The 16,477-nt window shown below is 64.5% G+C and overlaps 1 protein-coding gene across 2 annotated transcripts; it reads right to left on the bottom strand.

Moving 5' to 3' along the window:
• Positions 1-5,993: 5,993 nt before the first annotated feature.
• Positions 5,994-15,479, bottom strand: EGLN2 (egl-9 family hypoxia inducible factor 2). 2 transcript variants are annotated; one of them, XM_089769911.1, is made up of 6 exons: positions 15,322-15,479; positions 14,129-14,889; positions 7,825-7,944; positions 7,014-7,150; positions 6,675-6,742; positions 5,995-6,558 (listed from the first exon to the last, which is right to left on the bottom strand). In XM_089769911.1, exons 2-6 carry the CDS (start codon positions 14,825-14,827, stop codon positions 6,476-6,478), a joined length of 1,107 nt encoding a protein of 368 aa, XP_089626037.1. In that variant the 5' UTR covers positions 14,828-14,889; positions 15,322-15,479; the 3' UTR covers positions 5,995-6,475. The 2 variants fall into 2 exon arrangements, with proteins under 2 accessions (XP_089626036.1, XP_089626037.1); XM_089769910.1 differs by lacking the exon at positions 15,322-15,479 and having other exon boundaries at positions 5,994-6,558.
• Between the last annotated feature and the right edge of the window lie 998 nt (positions 15,480-16,477).

Raw genomic sequence — 16,477 nt, 5'->3', positions numbered from 1 at the left:
CTCAGAGAACTTGTAGGTAAGGTCCCATGGGAAGCAAGACTGAAGGGAAAAACAACTGAGGAGAGTTGGAAGTATTTCAAAGGGACGTTGTTAAGGGCCCAAAAGCAAACAATTCCGCTGTGTGGGAAAGATAGAAAATATGGCAAAAGACCAGCTTGGCTTAACAAGGAGATCTTGCACGATCTCAAAATAAAAAAGGAGTCATATAAAAAATGGAAACTAGGACAAATAACAAAGGATGAATATAGGCAAGCAACACGGGAATGCAGGGGCAAGATTAGAAAGGCAAAGGCACAAAATGAGATCAAACTAGCTACAGGCATAAAGGGAAACAAGAAGACCTTTTATAAATACATTAAAAGCAAGAGGAAGACCAAGGACAGGGTAGGCCCACTGCTTAGTGAGGAGGGAGAAGCAGTAACAGGAAACTTGGAAATGGCGGAGATGCTCAATGACTTCTTTGTTTCGGTCTTCACCGAGAAGTCTGGAGGTGTGCCTAACGTAGTGAATACAAGCAGAGAGAGGGTAGGTTTAGAAGATAGGATACACAAAGAACAAGTTAAAAATCACTTAGGAAAGTTAGATGTCAGCAAGTCACCAGGTCCTGATGAAATGCATCCCAGGATACTCAAGGAGCTGATAGAGGAGGTATCTGAGCCTTTAGCTATGATCTTTGAAAAATCATGGAAGACAGGGGAGATTCCAGAAGACTGGAAAAGGGCAAATATTGTGCCCATCTATAAAAAGGGGAATAAGAACAACCCAGGAAACTACAGACCGGTCAGTTTAACGTCTGTCCCAGGGAAGATAATGGAGCAGGTAATTAAGGAAATCATATGCAAACACTTGGAAGGTAATAAAGTGTTAGGGAATAGCCAGCATGGGTTTGTGAAGAACAAGTCATGCCAAACTAATCTGATAGCTTTCTTTGATAGGATAACGAGCCTTGTGGATAAAGGAGAAGCGGTGGATGTCATATGCCTAGACTTTAGTAAGGCATTTGATATGGTCTCGCATGATATTCTTATTGATAAACTAGGCAAATATAACTTAGATAGGGCCACGATAAGGTGGGTGAATAATTGGCTGGATAACCGTAGTCAGAGAGTTGTTGTTAACAGTTCTAAATCCTGATGGAAAGGGATAACAAGTGGAGTTCCGCAAGGGTCTGTTTTGGGACCCATACTGTTCAATATCTTCATCAATGATGTAGATATTGGGATAGAGAGTACGCTTATTAAGTTTGCAGATGATACCAAACTGGGTGGGGTTGCAACTTCTTTGGAGGATAGGGACATAATTCAAAATGACCTTAGCAAGTTAGAGAAATGGTCAGAGGTAAACAGGATGAGGTTTAATAAAGAGAAATGCAAAGTGCTCCACTTAGGAAGGAACAATCAGTTCCATACATACAAGATGGGAAGCGACTGTCTAGGAAGGAGCAGGGCGGAAAGGGATCTAGGGGTCATAGTGGACCACAAGTTGAATATGAGTCAACAGTGTGATGCTGTTGCAAAAAAGCAAATATGATTCTAGGTTGTATCAACAGGTGTGTTGTAAGCAAAACTCGTGAAGTCATTCTGCCGCTCTACTCTGCACTAGTTAGGCCTCAGCTGGAGTACTGTGTCCAGTTCTGGGCGCCACATTTCAAGAAAGATGTGGAGAAATTGGAAAGGGTACAGAGAAGAGCGACAAGAATGATTAAAGGTTTAGAGAACATGACCTATAAAGCCAAGCTTCACGAACTGGGCTTGTTTAGTTTGGAAAAAAAAGATTAAGGGGGGACATGATAGCGGTTTTCAAATATCTAAAAGGGTGTCACAAGGAGGAAGGAGAAAATTTGTTCCTCTTGGTTTCTGAGGACAGGACAAGGAGTAATGGGCTTAAAGTGCAGCAGGGGAGGTTTAGATTGGACATTAGGAAAAAATTCCTAACTGTCAGGGTGGTCAAATATTGGAATAAATTGCCAAGGGAGGTGGTGGAATCTCCCTCTCTGGAGATATTTAAGAACAGGTTAGATAGACATCTGTCAGGGATGGTGTAGACGGAGCTTGGTCCTGCCTTGAGGGCGGGGGGCTGGACTCGATGACCTCTCGAGGTCCCTTCCAGTCCTATGATTCTATGATGCCTGACTGAGAGCTGCTCTCTCGGTTGAGAAACGGGTTGCAATTGCTGTGTGGGATCTGGCAGTTCCCGATTGCCACTGTTCATCCCCGCATTATCTGAGCATCTTCGGTGCTGCATTACACAACTTGGATTCCCATCGATCACGCGCTGTTTGTTCTGTCTGGCTTCACTCACCAGGCCAAATCCCCAAGGCGGAGAAGCGATTCATTTCTCCCTTACTGCCAGGTCTGGCCTGAAGCGGGACGTGGCTTGGAGCAACACCTGCTTGTGTGGAAAAGTCTTGGTCAGTTTCCAGAGCCATCAGCTGGGGGCCTTTCCCCAGCGCTAAGCACAGACAAGCAGCTGCCCAAAGGGGATTGTGTAGAAATATTTCCTTTAAGTTTTCTTCTTCAAATGGAGCAAATAGCGAACCGCAGAACACTGTGCACGAGAAGATGTACCCAGCCTGGCTCGGGTCCTTATGCCGACTCATTTGTGTTTTTCTTCGTTTAAATCGTTGCTCCGGGGTGGGGCTGGGGATGAGGGGTTCAGGTTGTGGCTGACCCAGGGCGAGAGGACAGCCCCAGCCCTCTCACTGCAGCAGCTCGGGGCCGGGTGAGAAGTTAGTTAGTTAGTTAGTTAGTTAGTTAGTTAGTTAGTTAGCCCCTCCAGCTCAAAATGTTTCACAGAGCAAAATCTCCGGCCAGGTTTTCGTTCGGGGCATCAGGCCAGCCCCAGCGAAACGCATCGGTAGTGCCGGCAGGGAAAGGTGTCACGTACCTGCTGGGCACAGGCTGCGCGGCATCTGTCGGCCGAGCTCGTGGGACAACTAGGGGACCCCTGTGCCCCTCCATCCCCCCACCAGCTCCATCACTGCCCCCTTCCCATGCCCCCTGCCTCAGAGACTCATTCAGTCCCTCCAAGAGCCACTGCCGGGGGCTCTGTGCCCCCCAGGTCCCTTCATGGGAAGCAGAGTTGGAAGAACCGGGAGGGATGGGGCAGGAAACACAGCTCCGCATCCCCGCAATCCCCTGCCCCCAGTCTCATGGGGGTGAGACCAGAGTTTTAGGGAGGGGCACACCATGTCTTCCAGCCTCCCCTCCCCTTGCGGGCCCTGGCCTAGGGGAAGGGCAGGCGCACATGTGGCAGCTACTGGGGTGGAGACGGGATGGGACAGAGCTGTTGGGCAGGGTACAGGGGGGAACACGGGTGCCAGCTGCCAAGGAACTGCCTGGACTCCAGCTGTAGGGGCTACTGGGCTGGCTCCGCCCAGCCTGGACCCGGCTCCCCTCCCACAAATCTCAGGAACTCCCTTGGCTCCCTTCGCGCTCCCCCACCCGCGCCATTCACTGGGGGGCTTCCCCCTGGGGGAAGGGGCTCTGTATAACCCCTGCTTCTTGCCCCCAGAACCAGCAAGCCGTTGGCAGCCGGATCTGGCATCTGCAGCTCCTCGGCTCCTTCCCAGGGGAATGCAACGTGCAGCAGCCTCCAGGGCCCCCTCCCAGGAACCGTCACTTCCGCTGCAGCCATTCAGCGCGTGGGGTGGGGGGGGGGCCAAGCCGACAGCCCCTCTCACATGGGGTCTGCAAAGCAACGCCCTGGAGCTGCGCTCACCGATCCAGCCGCTGCTCCGCGACCTGCCCCCTGGCCTTGTGGGCACCCCCTTCCCTGTGTCCCTGCCCCCTCCCAGGTTACCAGCAGGGATTTCATATTGGCCTCCAGGACATTGCTAACAGTATTGTCCAAGAATTCATCCTCGAGAGCCTCTTCCGATCCCCAGCGGCCAGGCCCTGCTCCCCGGAGCTCAGCGAGAACCGACCGACCAGCCCCACGGTGACCCAGGGGCTAAGCCCAGAACAGACACACACGGAGGAGCTGTGTGTCCGACGGCTCTGAGCACCAGGGGAGTCGGCCGCTCGCCAAGGTGACCCCAGCAGGCAGGCCTGAGCTGGGTCTCCGTCGCCCACCCTGGAAAATGGGACTAGTCCAGGAAGCCGCGATTAGCTCTCTTTGTTAGTTGGGGAAACTGAGGCACGCAGCCGCAAAGAGGTCGGCTCCTGGTCCAAAAGGCAGGAATCGAAACGGGCAGGGCAGTTGCCCTGGTTCTCTCCACTCCAACTTCACTCCTAGCCCGAGCCAGGGCGGGGGACGTGTTTCTTCTTCCCGGCCTCCTTTAGCGCCGAGTGCCTGCAGAGGGGCTGTTCTGTCGGCCGGCCGGCTCTAGCGCACGTGGGCGTCTGTCCCAGAGAGGAGCGCAGCGCCGCCCCACGCCCCCGCCCGGCTGGAGGAACCGCAGCGTGACCCTGCTGTGCAGCTGGGAAGAGAACTCGGGGCAGATTTCGCCCCGGTCCCCGCCCCTGGGAACCGCTTCAGTCCTGCCCTTGTGTCTCCAGGCCCTGTCCCAGCAAACGGCCCGGGCTCCAGCTGCGACCTGTCCCAGGGCCAGGGCCCGTTGGAGGGAGCTTGATGGGCCCAGCCTGAGTTAGGCAGCTCCCCAGGGGTGCAAGGGGCAGCGTGTGACCGGGGACCAGGCTGCTGGGAGGTCTCAGGACAGCCCTGAGACCCTAAGGGGCAGGCCCGGGCAGGGGAGCCAGGCAGTGAAAGCTCCGAGCCAGGCTGAGCACACAGCTCCAGGCCCAGGGACGGGGTCCCTGTAGGCTGAGCGCTTGGGGGACCGCCCGGGAGAGCCGCCAGTGCCGCCCAGCTGATTCGCAGCGGGCCCAGCGCCAGGGCTGGGTTTCTCCTGGTGGTGCACATCCGCCCAGGCCTCGGCGCACAGAACAAAATGTCTTCCGCCCACGGAAGGGAACGCTGGCGCGGGGGCTAGGGAGGCAAGCGTGGAGGAGCAAACACCTTCCGAAGGGGGGTGGGGGTGATGCCCATTTCCGAGAGGGGGATGGGAGGGGGCCCTGGCCGGGCGTGCCCATACTCGCGGCAGGGGAAGCTCGGAAGTGTCAGAGGAACATTCCCCGGGGATCTGGCGAGTCCGGGAGTGGCCAGGAAACGTGTCCTAGGCACAAACCAGCCCCCTCCCTGCCCTCAGAGACAGGGCCCGTCTCCTGCCCGGGAGGGGGAGGCTCCTGCTCTCAGCCACGTGCCAGTCAGGCGTTTGGAGCACAAGCCCCGCCAGGCACCCGGCTCCCTGGCGCTGCCACAAACTGCCCCTCCGAGGCAGGGCCAGGAGCTGGGACGGGCGCCGGATACCCCGGCCTGCCACCCCCAGCAATGGGCCGTGTCCCTCTCTTCCGTGGCTGGTGCTTTCTGCTCCCAGCTCCGAGCACCCGCAGGGTCTTTCTCCTCCTGGCCCCTGGTCGCCCCCGACGTGGCAGGCCGCCGGCGTGGCCCAGCAGTGGGGGTGGCTGCCAGCGGGAGCCCGGAGCTGTATTCACTGTGCTGCCGGGGCAGGCGAGGGGAGAAAGAGCCCCCCCCCACTGTGCTTTGGGGGTGTCCACAAGGCCATGACGGGCGACGCTCTGGGATGCTTCTCATAAATTCTCGGGTACACTCCATCTCCAGGGTCCGGGCCGCCAGCCCCGCGCCTGGGGGCCCCGCTGCCAGGCCCACCTGTGGCGCCCCACCTGGACCCAGCTCCTGGGGGCAGTGAGGGGCATGAACAGGGTAAAGGGGGGCAGCAAACCCAGTGGCACACGGGTGGCCAGGGGCTATCCCACCGACTGGCCACCGGGAGGCAGCACAGAACCACAACTGCAGTGCCCAGAGTCCTGGCTCCACCCCCCCAGCCCAAGCCAGCTCTAACCACTAGTCCCTACTCCCCTCCCAGAGCCAGGATAGAACGCAGATGTCCTGGTGCCCAGCCCCACAGGCTGTGCTGAGCGGGGTCCCCAGGAGCCCTGGGGAGGGGACGGATGAGGCAGAGGGGGGCTGCAATGAGGTAACATTTATTTCAGTTTGGGGGGGTCCCTCTCTGCCCACCCCCCTCTGTCTCTCTCACCGGGTGAAACGAGCAGGAATCTGGCCGTCCCTCCACCCTCCGTTCGCTCTGGAGGGCCAGCCCCTCCCCCCATCCTTGGCAGAGTCCGAGCCCCCCAGCTGGGTCCTGTGTGGCCCAAAACACGGGGTCCCCCCGCCAACCATCCGCCCCACATATCTAGAACCCCAGCACCCCCCGTATCCCCAGTCTGGTGGCCCTCCCGACACACAACCCCGTCCCCCCATCATCCCTAGTGCAAGGCGCCGGCTCCAGCACCCGGTCTGGACTGTGGGGTGCTGGGGGGCTCCCTGGGCAGCACCCGAGTCCGCCAGCAGCGCCAGGAACCGTCGTGGGCGGCGGCGGCAGCAGCAGCAGCAGCAACGGGCTTGAAACGGGCAAACCCAAGGCAGGCGAATAGCAGCAGGAAGTAGCTCCAGGCTAGGACCCCCGGCCGGCTCTGTGTCCATCTGGGCCCCGGCTCGCCTGGCGCACGGGCACCTGAACCCCCTTGTGCCCCGAGGCTGAAAGAGAGGGGGGGGCTCAGGGGATGGGGCAAGGAATAGGCACAGAGCCTGCCCCGCTGGGGGGCGCCGGCTCCCACCCCGGGCAAGGGGCTGGCTGGGGGGGACCCACTTACCCAGCTGGTATTTGTCTTTGGCTTCCGCTCGTTCCTTGGCGTCGAAATACCAGACGGTGATGGCGTACCTGGGCGGACAGACAGACCTAAGGGGGGGACGTGGCCTGGCAGGCACCGCGACCCAGGCCCCCGCGGGAGGGGCTCCCAGGGGTAGGGCCTGGCTCCGGCTCACCCCGCAACCTGACCCCCAAACCCAAGAGTCCCGGCTCCCAGCCTGCCCCACCCCCAACATCCAGAGGCCAATCAGACGCAGGGACTGGACCAGCGACATGTGGTGTATGCAAATTGAATGCAAATGAGCCCTCCCCTCCCCCCCCCGTTCCCGCGGGATCCAGGTACCTCGTGGCGTAGGCCGGCTTCACCTCGTGGGGGTTGCGTCGGTCCGACCAGAAAATCAGCAGCCGGTCGAAGAGAGGCTCGATATTAGCCACCATGCGGCGCCCTTCGGGGTAGATCTGCAGAGCCCCCCCGTGGACCTAGGGGGCAGCCAGAAGGACACCTTAACTACCAGCCCCCCCTCCACCTGGTGTGTGCCCCACTGGCACCCAAGGGGCTAAACGCAGCAGGCCCCATGGAGCGAGGGGCTTCAGGGGGCTCACTGGCCACATGACCCCTCCTTGCCCCACCCCCAGGTGCTTAGAGAAACCGAGGGCTCCGTTCTCAGCCCACTCAGGTCCCTGGGGGGTAGGAGCCTCCCCAGCGGGTGTGGGGCTGGCATAAAGGGCTCCCAGCCCCAAAGCAGGGGGGCAGATGGGGCTGTGTCAATTCCTCGGTGCTCAGGCCTACGACAGCTGGGCTGACTCAAGAGGCAGGTACCACAGGGAAACTGAGGCACAGAGCAAGTCCATGGATTGGCATGCAGGCCTCCCCCCCGCCTAGACCCCACTCCCCTCCCTCAGCTGGGGAGAGAACCCAGGAGTCCTGGCTCCCAGCCCCTGCTCTAACCACTAGCCCCCACTGCCCTCCCAGAGCTGGGATCCCGGCTCCCCCTAGTGGCGGGACACCACTAGACATCTAGTGTCTCTAACCACTAGACATCCCTCCATCCAGCTTCTAACCCGGATGCCCCCAAAGGCCCAGGGCCCGTCCCATCGTGCCCCGGGCCTGTCTCCTGCCAGGTAACTGCGGTGGGCCGGGGGGGGGCACGTACCTGGCTGTCCCAGCCCCGGTTGAGGTAATAGATGCAGGTCAGGCAGCGCCCGTCACCATTCGGGTTGTCCACGTGCCGCACGTACCCCCGCCCGTTGCCAGGGTAACAGGCCACCATGGCCTGAGGAGAGGACAAGGAGGGGGTCACGGCAGGGGCCCAGAGACACTACAGCTCCCCGGTCTGCTGACCCCCCTCCCCCGGCTGAGAGAGGGAGTCCCGGCTCCCAGCCCCTCCCCCCCGCGCTAACCACTAGCCCCCACTGCCCTCCCAGAGCCAGGGAGAGAACCCACGCATCCTAGTGCCGGGGTTGGAGGAGGAGGGGGACAGTCGAAGCTCTCGGGTCCCCCCGGAGCTTGTCAAACATGCCCCCCCCCCAATTCCACTGGGGTCTGGGGCAGAGACGGCAGCAGGGGGGGAGGGTCAGCACCCCCAGGGCAGGACCCTGCCCACCCCCTTTCTCCTTTCTCTCTGTTGGGACAGCCAAGACCCCCCCCCAAAGGGGAGAGCTCAGCCCCAGTGGGACAGTCAAGACCCCCCCCAAAGGGGAGAGCTCAGCCCCAGTGGGACAGCCAAGACCCCCCCCCCAAAGGGGAGAGCTCAGCCCCAGTGGGACAGTCAAGACCCCCCCCAAAGGGGAGAGCTCAGCCCCAGTGGGACAGCCAAGACCCCCCCCAAAGGGGAGAGCTCAGCCCCAGTGGGACAGTAAAGACCCCCCCCCCCCCCCAAAGGGGAGAGCTCAGCCCCAGTGGGACAGCCAAGACCCCCCCCAAAGGGGAGAGCTCAGCCCCAGTGGGACAGCCAAGACCCCCCCCAAAGGGGAGAGCTCAGCCCCAGTGGGACAGTCAAGACCCCCCCCCAAAGGGGAGAGCTCAGCCCCAGTGGGACAGCCAAGACCCCCCCCAAAGGGGAGAGCTCAGCCCCAGTGGGACAGCCAAGACCCCCCCCCAAAGGGGAGAGCTCAGCCCCAGTGGGACAGCCAAGACCCCCCCCAAAGGGGAGAGCTCAGCCCCAGTGGGACAGTCAAGACCCCCCCAAAGGGGAGAGCTCAGCCCCAGTGGGACAGCCAAGACCCCCCCCCAAAGGGGAGAGCTCAGCCCCAGTGGGACAGCCAAGACCCCCCCCCCAAAGGGGAGAGCTCAGCCCCAGTGGGACAGCCAAGACCCCCCCCCAAAGGGGAGAGCTCAGCCCCAGTGGGACAGCCAAGACCCCCCCCAAAGGGGAGAGCTCAGCCCCAGTGGGACAGCCAAGACCCCCCCCCAAAGGGGAGAGCTCAGCCCCAGTGGGACAGCCAAGACCCCCCCCCAAAGGGGAGAGCTCAGCCCCAGTGGGACAGCCAAGACCCCCCCCAAAGGGGAGAGCTCAGCCCCAGTGGGACAGTCAAGACCCCTCCCCCATCCTGCTGCTGAGTCCAGAGGCCACAAAGAAATCCCACCCCCGAGCAAGTGGGGGGCTGCCAGAAGCAGACCCACCGGCCCCCCCCTCCCCGGGGCAGGGCGGCAGCAGATGCCCATCACCTGGGACTCTGGGCTGCCCCAGCATGTGACACAGCCCAGAAGTTAGGAGGAAGTTGGGGGGCTGAATTCCCCACCCCCCACAGCCCAGGGTCCCAGCCCCACGCCAGCTGCTGTCCCCCAAGAGATGTGAGACAGGCCTCCCAACCCAGCCCCCCGCAAGCCTAGGCTCAAGGTGACCCCCCCCCGGCCAGGCTGGCTGGGGGGGGGAGGTGGTGCCAAGGGAAAGCTGCTTTCCTGGCCTCAAGTGACCCCAGCTGGGGGGGGCGTCCTGGACCGGCCCCTCCACCCTGGGCCAGGCGTCAGGGAGACACGGTGTCCTCAGGCCGGGAACAGGACAAGCAGGCACGGGGCAGGCGGGGGGGGGGGGCTGCACAGAGCGGGCGCCAGTGAGGCTTTGGGAGGGGCTGCCCCCCCATCTCTAGAAACAGCCACCAGGAGCTGGCTCGACAGCTGGTATCCCCCCCGCTGCCCCTCACTCCCGACCCACAGCCCGGATCCCCCCCCGATTCCTCCCCCCACTGCCCCTCACTCCCGACCCACAGCCCGTGCCCCTCACTCCCGACCCACAGCCCGGATCCCCCCCGATTCCTCCCCCCACTCTGCCAGTGCCCCTCACTCCCAACCCACAGCCCGGATCCCCCCCCCGATTCCTCCCCCCACTCTGCCAGTGCCCCTCACTCCCGACCCACAGCCCGGATCCCCCCCCCCCCCCCCCCACTCTGCCAGTGCCCCCCACTCCCCCCTGCCCCCCCCCCACACTCTGCCAGTGCCCCTCACTCCCGACCCACAGCCCGGATCCCCCCCCCGATTCCTCCCCCCACTGCCCCTCACTCCCGACCCACACCCCCCCCCCCCCTCCCCCCACTCTGCCAGTGCCCCTCACTCCCGACCCACAGCCCGGATCCCCCCCCCCCCCCCCCCCCTCTGCCAGTGCCCCTCACTCCCGACCCACAGCCCGGATCCCCCCCGATTCCTCCCCCCACTCTGCCAGTGCCCCTCACTCCCGACCCACAGCCCGGATCCCCCCCCCGATTCCTCCCCCACTCTGCCAGTGCCCCTCACTCCCGACCCACAGCCCGGATCCCCCCCCCCCCCCAATTCCTCCCCACACTCTGCCAGTGCCCCTCACTCCCGACCCGCAGCCCGGATCCCCCCCCCCAATTCCTCCCCACACTCTGCCAGTGCCCCTCACTCCCGACCCGCAGCCCAGATCCCCCCCCCGATTCCTCCCCCCACTCTGCCAGTGCCCCTCACTCCCGACCCACAGCCCGGATCCCCCCCCGATTCCTCCCCCCACTCTGCCAGTGCCCCTCACTCCCGACCCACAGCCCGGATCCCCCCCCCCCCCCGGATCCCCCCCGATTCCTCCCCCCACTCTGCCAGTGCCCCTCACTCCCGACCCACAGCCCGGATCCCCCCCGATTCCTCCCCCCACTCTGCCAGTGCCCCTCACTCCCGACCCACAGCCTGGGTCCCCCAGCCATGACCATGCCAAGTTCTGGGGTGGTCTGAGGCTCACACAAGCCCCTTTGGCTTTGAGGCCATGGGGCAGGTGTCCCTCCCCCTCTGCCCTTCAAGGAGCCATGGAGGGAAGAAGATGGGGGGGGGCTTAATTCTGCTCTTCCTCCCTGCATACAGGATCCAGCCTCAGCAACTGCTCAGCCACCCCCTCCACTCCCTGCCCCCACACCCAGGGTCCATGCCCTCCGGGCCAGCCCCACCCCACACCGCCCAGCCTGGCAGCACCACACAGCTCCACGGGGCACGGTGCCAGGCCTGCCTGGGGCCTCTCGCCTCCACCAGGCACCGGCAGGGAGGGACAGGGCCTGGGAATGGGGAAGCGATGGGGGAGAAGGGTTCAGTGACCCCAGAGAAACATTTTCCAGCTGGGCGGCGAATGGGGCTTGGGGCCTGTCCCTTCTGGGGGGCACCAGCTCCCATCCGGCTGGCTGGGTTGGGGGGCAGGGAATGGGGTTCGGGTCCTGTCCCCTCTGGGGGGCGCCGGCTCCCATCCGACTGGCTGGGTTGGGGGGCAGGGAATGGGGTTCGGGTCCTGTCCCCTCTGGGGGGCGCCGGCTCCCATCCGACTGGCTGGGTTGGGGGGCAGGGAATGGGGTTCGGGTCCTGTCCCCTCTGGGGGGCGCCGGCTCCCATCCGGCTGGCTGGATGGTGGGTGAGCTGGGTTGTCAGGTCTCAGCCCCATCCTGACCTGCACTAGCTGCCCCCTCCCTCCTGCAGTGAGCACTGCCCCCCCCCCCAGCCTCCAGAAGGACTCATCCCATAGCAGGTCACTGGAAGGGGGGGGGGGGGGGGGGGGGGGGGGGGGCAAACTATTAAAAGGGCCAGGGCAGCCAGGGTGGTGGGGGCTGGACTTTGTCCAGGCAGAAACTGAGGCAAGGAGAAGGCCTGTCCCTAACGTCACCCAGTGAGTCAGCGACAGGGCCAGGACCCAGGTGTCCGGCCCCCAGACTCCCCTCCCCTCCCGTAACATGGCAGCATTGGGTGACGCATCCCTGTAGAACCAGCCTCCCCCCTGTACCCCACCCCAGAAGTGGCCGCATCTGAGCAGTGCTGCTGGGCCTGAGATCCCCCACGGGCTCCCAGCCAGTGCTTGGGGTGCCCCATGGACGGACACACACACACACGTTCCAGGAAGGCGCAGGGCTGGTGGGGGAGCTGGCAGCGTTCATGGTAAACAGGCCTCAGATGGCAGGCCGGGCAGGGAGCCAGCCCCAGGCTCGGGGGCGGTCACGGGGCAGGGGATCCCTCACCCACCGATTCCCCTCCCCCGAGGGGATTTTCCTGGAAGGCCAAACAGACCAGAGACCGGGGTAAACAGCCCCCCGGCCTCCCCCCCAGCACAGGCTCACCCCACGGCAGATGGAATTTCCAAAATTCAGCACCACCCCAATGAGGCGCTAGGGGGTGCCAAGCTGAAGGGGCTGGTTGGGGGGCTCAGTGGGGGGTGCCAGGCTGCAGGGAGCAGGTTGGGGGTTCATTGGGGGATACTGGGCAGAAGGGGGCCAGTTGGGGGGCTCAGCAGGAGGCGCTGACAGCCCCATGCCCCAGCGCAGCGCTACAGGGAGAGAGCCCAGCTGGGCAGGGTCTTCCAAGACCCTTCCCCATGAGTGGGGGGCACCCCTCCAGGTGGGGGCCCACCCCCACGCAGACTGATCCTGCTAGAACCCCTCTCTGGCACTGACCCAGGAGGCCAGAAACCCCACCCCACGCCCCACAGCCAGGGACGGGCCCCACTTGGGGGTTGTTACATGTACACTTGGATGTTGCCCTTTTAAGGACACCCCCTCCCCCCCACTTCCCAGGGTCAGCAGTTTGCGATTTGCTGTCTCACTGGGGGAGGGAGGGAGGGCTCCACCATTGAGGAATCCCAGGGCAGCATGTCCTGCAGGGGAGGCCCCCCCCCCCCAGCCAGCCCAGGGGTAAGCTAAGGCCAAGGCCCCAGGCCAAAGCACAGATGTCCTTGAGCAGCTACCTTAGCCCTGGCTCCCAGCCCTGTCTGCTCTAACCACTAGCCCCCGCTTCCCTCCCAGAGAACCCAGGAGTCCTGAACCCCAGCCCCACCCTGGTTCTCAGCTCCGCTACTGACTCAAGCTGTGACCTTGGCCACATCCTTTTCCCTTCTGGTGCCGTCAGTTCCCGCCCCGCACCGGGAAGTGGGGCCCCCGGATCAGGGCGGTAATTCATGCCATGAGCCCTGCTGGAAGGTTCCTGCTTCAGGGACCTTTGTCCCCACCAGCGTGCCCAGCTGCAGCCCAGCAATGCAGCCTACTGCCCCCCCCCCCAAAGCCTCCAGCACCCACACAGATGTCTGGCCTGGCTGCAAAGGGCAGGAGTTTGCCGGTTCCATGGGGGACGGGGACACAGGAGGGACCTTTAGAAAAGTTCATGCACAAACCCTGGGGGAGATGGATTCATCTGGGGGGGTTGGCTCTGCCCCCAACATGAGTCCCACCCACATACGGACCCCCATCACTGAGGGGGGGCTGGGGGTCCTACTGGGACACTCTCGCTCCAAATCCAAACTGCCTTCCTTCCATTCCGCGGCCTTCCCTCTGGCCACTTTAATTTGGAACGAGAGTGTCCACATGGAAGAAAGGAAGTGGTTTCACTCCACTTTACGAGTCACCGTGGACGAACCCTCCTGAGCCGGCTGGTTCCGCGAGGGGTCCAGGCGCCAGGGCAAACCCTGGGTAGTAACCGAGTCCGGATCCAGACTCCCCCAAAGCCTTCCCACAATTCCCTGTCCTGGTAGAAGACTCTCCCCCAATGCCCCAGGAGAGACGTCAGAGGGCGGCGTGGCCGAGGCTCGCAAAGGAGCGTGGGATACTCCCCAGAAGCCCCAGGGCACTGCTTGGCTCCGGGCTGGGGCTAACCCTGCCGTGTGTACCGGGCTCAAGCCAACGCTGGTTCTCCCCCCCCCCCCGCCTCCCCATGTGGCCTCCCTGCTCCTAGACTGGTACCCAGCGCCCCGCGATGCAGCCACTTCTGGGGTGAGGCCAGAGAAGGAGCCAGGATGACAGCTCTGGCAGGGCAGTGGGGGCTAGCGGTGAGAGCCAAGGAGGGCTGGGAGCCGGCTAAGTCCCACTGGGGGCATTACTCATTCTACCCCCCAGCTTCTCCCCACCTTCCTCCCCTCCCGCCACCCATGCAGACTGCTAGCTCCCAGCCACGATGGGGAAACTGAGGCAGCCCCCAGCCGAGACTTGCAATGGGTCTGTGGCGACGCTGCGGAGAGAACCCAGGAGTCCACGAGGACGGAGGGGGCTCACCTTGGTCCTGCCGTTAATGAGGGATGTGCCCAGGTGGGGGGCGCACTGCAGGACCAGCCGGTCGACGTGGGCCATGAGGGACCCGATGGCCTGGCAGCCGGGCTCGCGCCCCTCCACCCAGGCGATCTGGTCCCCGCGGATGCTGCGGGAGGGGAGGCCGCGCTGGCTCACCAGCTGCCCGTCCCGGAACTTGCCGCTGCGGCCCAGGCCCTGCACCTCGGCCAGCACCCGCGCACCCAGCGCCTCGCCCAGGAACGCGTCCTTGACACAGATCCCATAGTAGCGCATGCAGGGCACCACGAAGTCCAGTGCCAGCCGCCCGGCCGGTGCCCCTTCCTCCCGGTGCCGCCCGGCCGGCTCGCCCGCCTCCGAGTCCCTGCTCTCCAGCCGCCTCCGCTTGGGCCCCGGGGGCGCCCCATGCCCGCCCAGCGCCACCAGCAGCAGGCGCCCGTCGTCAAGCACAGCGGCCCCTTCGCTCTGCAGCGGGCACAGCCTCCCACGCTGGAACAGGCTGGCGGGGGCCAAGCCGCCAGGGAGCCCAGAGCACGTCAAGGGTCCCAGGAAGTCCTGCTGGCAGTGCCCAGTGGGGGCCGGCGGGGCCCTGGCGGGGTGCCTGGTGCAGCTCTCGCCCCCCATGGTGGCCCGACCCAGCGCTGGGCACCCTGGCTCTACGGGGTGCAGGTGACTCGGTTTCTCCATGGCGCTTGGGTCACGTCCATGGTGCTGCAGGGCTGGAGATCGCAGGGTGCCGGGGGTGTTTCCTGGAAAGACAGAGGGGGGTCAGGTGGGGCGCACGGGGGGTGAGGCAGGGAAAGGGGGGCGCGGAGGATCCAAAGAGAATTGGCCGCCCAATTTCCTCTCCAACCCTTCCACAGGCGGGCAGGGGGTGGGGGGACCCCAACCTCGGGGGGTATCGCCCAGCCCCTCCCAACAAGAGCCTGACCCCCGCCGCTCACACATCCCCGAGAGACCCCCAGACACCCATTTAATAGCAGCAGCCCCCCCGTGGCATCTCTGACCCCCCCCCCAGCCCCTTCCCGGGCAGAGAGAAGCTGCGCCCCCCTCCCCGCAAGTCCCCCGGGGCAGCCTGGGGGGGGGGCTGGAAACATTACAGCCTCGTGGCGGGGGAGCCCGGCCTCAAAGCGGGGGGGGGGGCAAAGCGAGGGGGGGTCCCCGGGGTCCCCGCCCATCACCTCGCGCAGTTCCCGTGCGCCGCGCCGACAGCTGCGCCCCTCTCCGCTGCGCGCCGCGCTCGTCCCTCTGCTGCGCCCGGCGCGGGGCCGTGGGGGGAGCCCCGGCGGGGCCCCTCGCTCCTTAGCCGCGGGGGGGGGGGGGGGGACGGAGCTCTGCTCTCCCCCAAGCACGCACCGGGACGAAGGGGTCCGTCCGCGCGCCCGCCGCCCCGCCCCCCGTCTTGCTCCGCCCCCCCGCGCCAGCTGCGCCTCCGCCCCCCGCGCATCGCCCGCCCCTGGAGAGGGGCTGGGGCACTGCCCGCAGGGCGTCCACCTCCCCGCCCCACCCCCCCCGGGCCTCACTCGGGGGGGGGGCTCTGGGCCTGGCCCCCCAGCGCCACGTAATGGAAACCCTCCCGCTGCAAGCGACCCCTTAGGGACTTCGGCCCCCCCACCCCCACGGGTCCGTGCCAGCCCCTCGGCCCTCTGACCTCCTGCCCCCGAGGCTGGCAAAGGGCCCCATAGGCGTGGGGGAGGGGCACTGGGCCTGTGGGGCCCCCAGCCCCAGAGCGAGAGGCTGAAGCAATGACCCTAGGGCCGGGGGCTGTTCTCAAATCCCCCTAGCGAGGCAGCGGGCACCCCCCTGGCAGGGCTCCAGGAGGGGGGCTCTGCCCATCCCCAGCGGCTGGCCCCGGCCCTGACACCTTGGGATCCCCCAGCTCTGCAGCAGCCCTGGGAAGCGGGTGCAGAGCAGCTGCGCCCCCCCCCCCACTCCCGGCTGGTCCCTTGTGAACCCACCAGGCCCTGGGTGCTCTGGAGCCAGGCCCCCCACCCACCCCGGGAAGCAGAGCCCTGGTCCCCTAGAAATCCCTGAGGCTCCTCCCTGGGGGAGGGGGGAGGAGGTGGGGGAGGGGGGAGGAGGTGGGGCAGAACAGGAGAAGAGCTTGGGGGAAGGGGGGCAGGGTTTGGGGGAAGGGTATTCACACACACCCCTGGGCCACCGGGACTCACACCCGAGGGGAGCTGGTTTAAGACAGCCGCACCCGCCACCCCACTACACCCCCCCCTCCACCCTCAGCAAAAGTACAGCAGGGGCCAGCTCGGGGGTGAAGGGCACAGACAGGGCTGGGGGGAGCAGGAGCTGCGTGGGGAGGGACACTGACAGGGCTGGGGGGAG

Source organism: Pelodiscus sinensis, chromosome 18 (genome assembly GCF_052426305.1).
Source record: "Pelodiscus sinensis isolate ZL-2025 chromosome 18, ASM5242630v1, whole genome shotgun sequence".
Lineage (NCBI taxonomy): Eukaryota > Metazoa > Chordata > Testudines > Trionychidae > Pelodiscus > Pelodiscus sinensis.
Note: the sequence above shows the minus strand (reverse complement) of the source record. Positions and strands in the feature narration are given on the sequence as shown.